At 50.7% G+C, this 10,317-nt stretch overlaps 2 protein-coding genes across 3 annotated transcripts in view; both read left to right on the top strand.

Moving 5' to 3' along the window:
• Window positions 1–800: 800 nt before the first annotated feature.
• Window positions 801–4,147, top strand: LOC104851076 (cystatin-12). Its single transcript, XM_010608230.3, has 3 exons — window positions 801–1,309; window positions 2,776–2,886; window positions 3,837–4,147. The coding sequence occupies exons 1-3, from the start codon at window positions 1,079–1,081 to the stop codon at window positions 3,909–3,911; spliced, it is 417 nt and encodes a 138-aa protein (XP_010606532.1). The 5' UTR covers window positions 801–1,078; the 3' UTR covers window positions 3,912–4,147.
• A 1,341-nt stretch (window positions 4,148–5,488) lies between these two features.
• The window catches only part of Cst8 (cystatin 8), a 10,816-nt gene continuing 5,987 nt past the window's right edge, over window positions 5,489–10,317 (top strand). The window contains exons 1-3 of one of the 2 annotated variants that reach the window (XM_010608232.1): window positions 5,489–5,624; window positions 7,665–7,948; window positions 9,039–9,152. In XM_010608232.1, coding sequence (XP_010606534.1) covers window positions 7,718–7,948; window positions 9,039–9,152 — 345 coding nt within the window. In that variant the 5' untranslated portion in view covers window positions 5,489–5,624; window positions 7,665–7,717. Of the gene's footprint in view, window positions 5,625–7,661; window positions 7,949–9,038; window positions 9,153–10,317 lie in introns of both variants that reach the window. The other variant, XM_010608231.1, reaches the window with a different exon arrangement.

Below are 10,317 nucleotides of genomic sequence, written 5' to 3'. Positions count from 1 at the left end.
AGAGAGACAGAGAGGGAGGGAGGGAGGGAGGGAAGGAGAGAGAGATAGAGATAGAGAGAGAGAGAGAGAGAAAACTAAGTGACTAAGTGGGTATAAAGGGTCAAGAGTCCAGTGGCTAGTTCTCAGGAAAATTTAATAAAATTACAGTTCTTGGCAAGAGGGATGCAGAGTTGAAGGCCATCATAACCACACCTGCCAGCAGACAGTCGAATTTCATAATCAACCTCTGCCAGGAAGAAAGGGGATGACGAGGCAGGAAACCCATAGCTTGGGGGAACGCATACACTGGGAAGCTGTGCTGCTGGGGTCCCGCACTGGCAGCCATCTCATGAGGTCTTCCTCCTCCTGGAAGCTACAAGTTGGCATCCATGACTGCCTGTTCCTCCATCCACACTCCCATCTCTTCCTGGGACATCCCTGTTCTTCCTGTGGTGTATCCTCGAAGCCATGGCAAGGCTCCCTGAGCAGGAAGCATCTGCCCCATGCCCATAGCCTTCCTGGGCCCCCAGCTTGCCAGCCCTGCAGTTGTTCTCTTGCCAGCAGTTTCAGAAGAAGCAGGCAGGACTGGGACCTGGGGACCAGAACACAGTGTCCACAAAGGCCTTGGTGATGCAGAGTGGAGGGGGAGGGTGCCAGAGTCACTCTTGGCAGGTCTGCTGTCCCTAGCTCCTCGCCCTTGGGCTGGCTGCCACCCACACTCTCCCTTGCAGAGCTCTGGCCTGGTACTTGTCCTCCCTCATGTCCCCAGAGTTCCACTGCCCACCCCCTCTGTGCCCACAGGAGAGGCCTGGCTCAGGGAAGGAGGCAGCAGAGGAGACATTGTGTTGGCTCTCACGCTGTGCTCGAGAGGGGCTGGAGCTGGAGATGGGCAGCTGCCAGGCATGAGGTGAAAGTGCCACTAAGACTGGGGTGGGGTGGAGGGAGCTGTCACTTCCTGCTCTGTGCTGTACAGTGATAACGGAAGCCCAGGCTGGGGAGTGGTAGAGAGAGGTGGCCAGCAGCACAGGGCTCTGGTGGACCGGGCTACGGGTAATCCTGTGCCAGAAGTCAAGAGCTGCTCCCACCACTGCCCTGAACTATGTTAACCAGTCTGATGCTCACACAAAGGCCAGCCATGCTGTGGAAGGTGGCACTGCTTGTGGGGTTCCTTGTGCTGGTGACCCCTGTCCGCCGTGACCAGTTTGTGGATATCGACAAGAAGTTGAAGGCTTTTGCCATGTCTGTGGAGCATGTGGTGTTTCAGTTCAATGAGGCCCAGGAGGACCCATTTGCTTACAAGTTCCTGCGGGTCAGGCGGAGCCAGGGCCAGGTGAGAAGACCAGGTCCTTTGTTGGGCCACTTTTGCCCTGGGATTGGCTGGGGCAGAATTGAGTTTTGAGTTTGGCAAATGTTTAAAATGACAACCAAAGTCTCATGAGAGGAGCTAAGGTTCTGCTTTGATTTTTCACAAGCACAGCCTGAGAGGCAGGGCAGGGGGAAGGGAAGCAGAAGGAAGCAAGGGAGGGCATCAGTGCCCAGGGGCTGGCAGAAGGGAAGGGCAGAGGAAGCTGGTAGGAAAGGAGCACAGAGACATGGGTGCTCTCAGACAGTGCCTGCACAGAATGGGGGGCTCATCACCCTGTGGGACAATGGCTGGCAGGCCTGGGGTATGAGGGGCTGGACTCCAGGGGCAGGAGCATCTTTGCTAAGAAGTCAGCAGTAGCACAGACAGGAGCCTCACCTCACCAGGCAGACAGAAGCCAAGCAGACCCATCCCCAGACGAGACAGCATTGAGAAAGGGAGACAGCAGGGCACAGGGGCACAAACAGGAGGTGGCTGTAAGCAAGAGCTGTTTTGGTGTGGTCAGGGAAGTCCCTTCTCTGCCTGGCAGGCCTGGAAAAGCCCAGCCATGGGAGAGTTGGGAACAGCAGCAGCCAGTAGCAGACCCCTGTGAGCTGGCCCTGTAATGTGTTCAGGGAACGGCAGCAAGAAGGAAGGAGGTGGCACTGGGGGTGAGGGGGAGGCTGATCTCTGTGTGCAAGGACCCCACTGAATGAGGTCCTTAAATGGGCAACATGCCACTCGCTGGACGTTGCTCTCTGTAGCAGCCCATGCTGCCCAGGCAGGACAAGAGAAGGTGGGCTGCTGCTATGGTCATGAGGCATGATGGATTCAAGGAGGGAGCTGGGAGCTTGCGCTGAGCATAGCAGTGGGTGAGGACAGCATTCTTTCCCCTGGTCACTCTGTGCCTGAGGCCTGGAGCAGCCCAGGCAGCGCCCACACAATGGGTGATGACAAGGCCTCGCTGAAGTGGAAGCCAGGCTCCTGAAGACAGCCACCGCTTACAGCCCTACTTCCTCAGGATGGATGGATGACTAACCAGCAGTCAGGTTTGTGCTGTGTGGGGTGTAATAGTATGGATGTGTCACCCAAGCAACTCCATGTCACCCCACACGATGGGGCTTGTAGGGGACATGGTAGAAAGGCTCCTGTGTGTGTTTAGGTGCCTCTGACAGACAGTTGCTCTCGCTAGAGTTGGGGTCTAACCCAGGTTTTTGCAATGCTAAACCCACTCTGTGCCTGTGAGCTACGTGCCACCTTATTTTTTTTTTTTTTTTTTTTTAGAGGAATGGAGAATTAAGAGGAAAAATGGAAATAAATGAGAGGCATTGCACATGACATGCTCACTTGACTGACGGGCACATTAAATCCCTCCTCTTGCTTTTGTTTGGTTATGCTGATTTGATGCATTCCAACAGTGTTTGGCAGCAGCCTCTACCACTTCTTCTTTGCAGTTCTCTACTGGGACATATTTAATAGACCTGGAGATGGGCCGCACAGTATGTAGAAAACACGATGAAGACATTGACAACTGCCCACTGCAACAAGACACAGGACGGAGGAAGGTGTGAGGATGAAATCACCCCAAGCGTTGGGTCTTCCAGGAATGAAAGTAACAAGGAGGAAGGCCTTGGAAGAAGCTCAGGGTGGGGGACTCCAGGTCCTGAGTGGTGAGGGTCTGACCCTACTTCCTATAGCTCTAGGGCTCGGTGCTAAACACAGAGTCCCCTCTACAGGCAGCCTAGTCCTGGCCTTCCTGATGCCCTTGAGTCCAGCAGACTCCAGTGTCCCTGTGGTCCCCCTCATGTTTGGGGCTGGGGACTGTTTAATGCCTTTGCTTTCCAGCTCTCCCTCCAGTTTGAGGTCCCCAGGGTATTTCCTGTTGAGTGAGGTTTTGATGGCGCCATCCTGTGACGGATACCTGGTCCATAGGATTTGTGAACTTCATTCTGTTTTATTTATTAATTTTTTTTTTTTCTGGGGCTTGACTCCAGGGCCTTTTCACTGAGCCACAGCCCTAGCTCTTTTATATTTTTAATTTAAAAAATTTTTGTTTTGAGACAGGGTCTTGCTAAGTTGTTCAGGCTAAGGTTGAATTTGCAGTTCGACTGCCTCAGTCTCTTTGGGTGCTGGGACTAGGTGTGCCCACCTGGTTGTGATCTGGGAGCCCAAGGATAGGTGTTCATCAGCGGCACCATCAGTGTCCAGGGGCAGCTTGGTGGGGTGGGGTGTGTTCTGCTCAGTGGAGGATGGCTCTATTAGGACCCTCAGGTGTCCAGCAGCATGAGTGTGGGGGAGGCTGGAGGGGACAGGATGACCCAAGGACCAGTGACAGCCTAACCTGGCAATAGTAGCCTCTATCCACCATCCTGGTAGAGCTCTGGTTAGTAATATTGGCTTTAGCTTTTCTTTTCTTTTTCCTTCTTCCTCTTTTAGATGTAATTCTGACTCCTCTGTGCTGCAGGATTGGAGTGTATCCCTGTTTTCTAACATCATGTTCCTGTCTTCCTCTCAGGTGCGCTGCACTTACATCGTGCAGACCATAGAGTGGTTTACCAAGTTCTCCATCCTGAACAGCACCTGTGCTTAGGCCTAGGTGGAGAGGGCCTGGCCCCGTAAACATCCTCATCTTTGGGAGTGTGACACCCTTTTGTCCTAGGTCTGAGTGAACAGGGCAATTAAAGGCCTCTCACAGCACTTTAAGATCTCCAAGCCTCTTGTGTCCTCCATGTTGCTATTTGCTATGGATGTCATTGTCAAGAGGATTTGTCATCATGATCAATCATCAGTAAATTCTGTGAAGCAGAGCATCCTTCACTTGCTCCTCATTTATTCTTCCATGGATGCATAATTTCATTCATTCACCCTTCATTTCTACATGCCCCTCACCCCAGCACTCAAAGGAAAGCAAAAGTTTGCCAGGGAGTAGCCACCTCTCCTCTCTATCATCTGAAGAACTTGTCTCCTGATGACAGCCCCCAGTAGGTGTCACTGAAAGAAGCTCTGCCCTTCTGAATATTGCAGGCTGCCTGACTAACAGAAAGTCCTCCAGGCAGGGATGAAAGCTTAGGAGTCACAGGTCCCCACTTCCACCCTATGGTTCCCACCTCCTTTCTGTCCAGGAATACTCAGAATGAAGGGCTGGTGGTCTTCCCTTCTCCATCCTGGGTCTCTGGGGACTTCAATTTGAGTGACCTCTGGCAGATGTCTGCCCTTCCCCAACTGACCCATCCATGCCTTTATCATAGTGCTGCCCGCATAAGGCTCTTGGGTAGATCACAAGGGTAACATGACAAGCCTTAGCCCTTTGATTGACCTCCATGCAGGACATGTGACATCTCCTCCCATCTGGCAAGGGCTTGCTTATCTCCCCAAGTTGTGTCTCTGTAGTTGAAAAAGCTAATTTGCTACTTGCACTTAGCCATGAGAACATTTAGGCCTGGGATTGGGAGATCTTGTTTCTGAGCCCCATACCCTTTCTCAAGATCCTGTTCTTCATGGGTCCCTGCCCATTTTCATGAGCCCCTTCTCATTGCTCATAGCCCTCATACCCATTTTGTGAACTCTGTGCTCATTTAAAATGGACTCCATGCCCATTGTCCATGGACCCAATGCCTATTTCCATGAAGCACATGTTCAGTACACATGTGTCCAAAGCCTATTAATGCATTTTCATGGACTATTGGCCCACTGTTCATGGTCCTCAGGAGTATTCATGTATCTGATGTCCATAGCTGGCTCCTGGCATAGTAAGGCCAGAGACCCTGGCCACCTCTTTCTGTGCTGAGCAGGAGGCTTTTACTGCTGCCTGTGGCCCTCTGTGGGGCAGACATTAGTGGATGCTGGCCCACCTCCCAGACAGGTCACAGGCACTCAGTTGCATCACAATGTGTGGCCTCCCTGCAGGACCTGGGCTCAGAGGGGGACAGGTAAAAAAGGAAGAGAGAGCTCCTGGCCAGAGCTGTGACATGAACTGAGCGTGCTGGGGAAGAGAAGCGCTGGCCAGAGACCCTGGCCACCTCTTTCTGTGCTGAGCAGGAGGCTTTTACTGCTGCCTGTGGCCCTCTGTGGGGCAGACATTAGTGGATGCTGGCCCACCTCCCAGGCAGGTCACAGGCACTCAGTTGCATCACAATGTGTGGCCTCCCTGCAGGACCTGGCCTCAGAGGGGGACAGGTAAAAAAGGAAGAGAGAGCTCCTGGCCAGAGCTGTGACATGAACTGAGCGTGCTGGGGAGCAGAGAAGCGCAGATCAGTGGCTGGAGCCCCCAGCTCACAAAAGGAAGAGGGCTACAGCAGGGCAGGTGGGAGAGGGATACGTGGCCCCTCTTTTACAGAGACTCCTTTTACAGGGCTGAGACACAGGTGACCACAGCAGCAGGCACAGGCTGAGGACCTCGCTGGATAGGGGCTGTTCTCTGGAGCACAGAGCCTCCAGGGACAGCAGGGGAGACAGATGAGGAGACTGCCTAGGATCCCCTTGGTGGGGGTGCTAGAACCAGGAGGGGCCCCTCCAGGGATAAGTCCAGCTGGGCTGTACAGACAGGGGCTGTCTGTTGAGAGCTTCGGGCTGTGAGAGCTGCCAGACTCCACATGGGGCCCCTCGGTCCAGCTCCAGCCCATGGTTGTGCAGCCTCGTTGCTGGCCCTGGCTACACGTAGTGGGGAGGAAGTGTCTTTTCTTCAATATTTTTTGCTACAACATTTAGAAAAGGCAAAATAAACCTAAAACCAATGGGGCATTTGACTTCGTTAAACTCACCCATCAGTGTCTGTTCCACAGGAGGGTTTGCAATTCTTAGTGAGTTCTTGCGGTGGGTGCTTGCCAGAAACCCTGCTTTAACTTTGCTCTCCATGAGGTCCGTCCTGGAAAACAGCCTTTTGTAAATATACATATGGCCAAAAAGCCAAGACATGATGAGGAGTGACTGGGACATGAGGAATTTTTCTCTCTGGGAAGAGAGGTCTTGCAAAAGTCGAGATGTGATCAATTTTCCCTTTGAGTTGAACATCTTATTGCAATGATGTACTTTACAATAATTAATAAGCCAGCAACCACTTATTTTCTAGAATTAGAGATGCTGTATGTGTAACTATAACAACGTCATAAGCAAATAATGATTTGATGAAGTTTTGAACTTTCTATAATACAGCTGCTAAGAAATTATTTTTTTTATTTTTTGGTACCAAGGATCGAACTCGGGTCTTTGCGCTTGCAAGGCAGGCGGTGGAATCACTGAGCTAAATCCCAGGCCCAGAAGAAATTATGTTGACCTTCTGAATTATTTTATCAAATAACTAAACAAGCCAAAGCCTAACAATTGAATAAGAAAGTTTACACAACTGCTTAATAACAATAAATGTCTGCCTTCACAGGCACATACATAGACATGTAGATAGGTTGGGACTCTGTTACTGGTAATGGCTACATATTAATCACCAAGTGTAAGGTCTGATACATGTGATTTCAATCAACTTGTGCAGGAGGTGGGGTTAGCGCTGTCCTGCACCATCCCCTATGCATCGTAACCCTAACCCTGGGCAACCCAAACTTGGGCACTGAGCACTGCAAAGGGTCATGAAAAATATCACTCAAAGTCACATTGCAGTATTAAAAGTTCATGATCTTGCAGGACCATATTATTGCATGTAACCATGGCTCTGGGTGGGATACATCTTCCCCAACCAAAATAAAGAAATAAATTTATGAAGGAGAGGATCTGGAGCTCATGTGTCTGGTAAAAGAATCATTCACAGAAGAATTTCCGTACCTCCTGCCTTGGGCAGAGGCCGCCATGACCTTACACAGGAAGTACTTCCACAGGGACGCCTGTAACCGCAGGGATCCCACCTCCTTGTTGATCACTGCACCCAAGATTTTGTTTCAAAATGCTTTCTGTGACCTCCTCATTTTGCCTTAAGAACAGACCCTGTCTCAGCCTCCTAGGGTACGTGTGTAGTTTACTATGGTCCTGAATAATGCTAATCCATATTTATTTGACGTTCTTTAAAATTTTAATCTTTATCGGTACATGTTTGCAGCGCATAATGATTACATTCCTTATGGGATTACACTCCTCATTCTTTTTCCTTTCCTTCCCCTTCTCTCTCTTCCCCCTCTGTCCATCTCTTGGTCTCCTTCCCGTTTGCAAAAGTTCTATCTCCCCGCTTCCTATTATCTCTCTTCTATTTTGTCCTTTGATTTATTTATACTTTGGGTTTCTCACATGAGAAAAGTCACGTGATATTTAAGCGTATATGTGTGATTTGTTTCACTTAGCATTATAGTCTCAAAGTGCATCCTTTTCCCTACAAATGACTCAGGCTGATCCTTCTTTGTAGCAGAGTGGCCGGAGCAGTCACCGCAGTCACAGTGCCATCCCCTGGACTCAGAGGCCATGACCAGACCCTGGGGGCTGTTCTTGCTCCTCCTCACCATCGCAGTGGCCCTGGTGACCAGTATAGACCCAGCCAAGAACAGAGTGAATATTTTGAGGCCGTTCAAGTCCGTCAAGTTCTCAGATGCAAACATGAGGCAGTGCCTGTGGTTTGCCATGCAGGAATACAACAAAGAGAGTGAGGACGAGTACATCTTCCTCGTGAGCCAGATCCAGCTGGCCCAGATGCAGGTAAAGGGTCCGACTCAGGCAGGGCTTTGCAGGTGGGGGCTGGAAAAGCAGGAAGTGAGGAGATGCTGGTATGTAAAATCCTGAAAGTGTGGGGCTTAAGAGCACACTCCCACACAGCAGCTGTGACAACAGCACACGTGACAACAGTGGGTGCAGCACGTGGGACTGGAAGTGTTTCAGATGACTCTGGAAAAATTATGCATACCTGATTCAATGTCTAGGCGATGGGACGCTTGTGTAAACACAAAATTCATACTTGTTTCACATGCATCTCACACTCATAGAATGAAGCAATTCTTTTAGTGCAGCTGTGCTGTGGCTGCAGCCTCCACTTGAGGTTGGCAGTGATGTCTTGCACTGGTGTTGTCCTGCTGCTGCCTGGACATTTCAAGGTTTGGAGCATTCGGGGTTTCAAAGGACTCTTTGCCAGCATTAGTGTCCTGCAGGCTGTTAGATTCTCCCTGCAGCATTTACAGGTTAGCTTTGTGGCCACTCCTGGTGTCCCCTCCAAGACAGGCCAGAACTGCCTTTCTAATTCCCTGGAGCTCAGTTAAAATCAATTTCAAATTTATGGAGGTTTGGAGGCTGCTGTAAGCAATGGAGTAACGAAGTTAGACCTCTCTCCTCTCCTGGGGTTCCCTTACATCAATGGACAATTCAGTTAACACTGATTTCTGACCCTAAACCTACAGCTACTCTACCCCAGACCGCTGAGCTAGAGGGCGGGTTAGGGATTTAAGGAGCGGGGCAAGGGGCCTAGGAGCTGGGCTGGCCCAGGGGAGCCCACTTCTCGCCTTGTCCCTTACTGGCATGAGGCTCGCCCACCCTGGACTTTGGACAGAGCGTGGGTTAGAAAGTCTCACCTTTGAGGAGGCCTACATTGGCGGAGAGGCTTTCCCCCAGTACCTGCTCAGGGTGACCACCCAGGACTCAGTGTAGGAAAGAGTCCCGGCTGTGGGCAGGCCCCTACAGATGTGTTAGGTGGAAGGTAATCAGAAGGGAGGACAGTCAAGGGGGTTTTTGTGTTTGTCAGATTTTATAAAATTAATGTACAACTTCTGAATGAAACTGTACCATTGCCGATTAACAGATCACAGACCATATGGAATACATAATTGAGGTCGAAATTGCCCGAAGTAATTGCAGAAAGCCTCTAAACAACAATGAGAACTGTATCATTCAAACAAACTCCAACCTGGAAAAGGTAGGCGACAAACCTGCCACATGTGACACAGCACTGGAAGCTCCGAGCAAGGCCTCCTGGTGACAGGGAAACTCGGGGCTCCCAGGCCCCCTCTTGGAGGACCATCTTTCTCCATGTGTTCAGCCCCAGATAGTCTGGCCTGTGGCTTTCTGGGAAATGGCCTTTCCTGCCCCTCCTCTGGGGACAAGATGTCCTCTAGGCCTCCCATCACAGGGGTCTGGACCTTGGAGGCAGGAAGAGTACTGGCATGTCTTCTGCAGATGTCTATCCTCTTGACCCAGATCAGCTGGCCAGCTGCTCAGGCCGTAATCACTCACTAATCTACTTGAGTGTCCTTACTGATACCAGGAGCTACTCACCTGCACTAGGTGTGTTCCAGGTACTGGAGACCAGCCAACACCCCACCCTCCTGCTCAGCCAGGACTTCCACAAAGGTCAGGGAGCACACAGGGACCAAAGGCATGATGTGGTTCAGGGGATTCAGACTCAATTCTTTTCTTCCCTCTCCTCCTTCTCCTCTTCTTTCTTTTTATGCTACTTTGGATTGAACCCAGAGCCTCCACTCTGAGATACAGCCCCAAACCTCCCCATTTCTTATTTTGAGACAGTCTTACTAAGCTACTGAGTTGCCCAGGCTGGGCTTGAATCTGTCTTTGCCTCCTAGAGTTCTGGGATTACAGGTATGCATTGGCATGCATGGCTAAGCCTGTACTTCTTGATCTTAGGGTTTGGGGGAAGCCTGGACTGATCCTGCCTCAAAGCCAGGTCTGAAGTTAGTGTAATGAGGCCCCAGCTGTTTTGTGTCTTTGCCCCCTTTCCCTGCATTATGGTTCCAACGTGACCAACATCAGAATCATCTGGAGGTCTACATGTGGGTGGCTATGTGCCCCCTTCAGAGTTTCTGCCCCAGTAGGTGGGGAATAGGGTAAGAGGATTCTAATTCCTAACAAATTTCATACACTGTTGGTACTAGCAGTGGGACAGTGTGTTGAGAGCAACTGCTTCACATAGGGACAGGAAATGGCACATAGGATTATAACATGCACATAAGTGACACTGGACTAAAACTGCTCAAAGTAAACCAGCCCCGCCATTTCCAGGTGTTCCTGAACACTTCTCAGGACAAAGGTGTCAGAATGAGCCTGTCCTGATGTTGTCTCACCTT

This window comes from Fukomys damarensis, unplaced genomic scaffold, assembly GCF_012274545.1.
Source record: "Fukomys damarensis isolate Sample0158 unplaced genomic scaffold, DMR_v1.0_HiC HiC_scaffold_7, whole genome shotgun sequence".
In the NCBI taxonomy this organism is placed as follows: Eukaryota; Metazoa; Chordata; class Mammalia; order Rodentia; family Bathyergidae; genus Fukomys; species Fukomys damarensis.
Note: the sequence above shows the minus strand (reverse complement) of the source record. Positions and strands in the feature narration are given on the sequence as shown.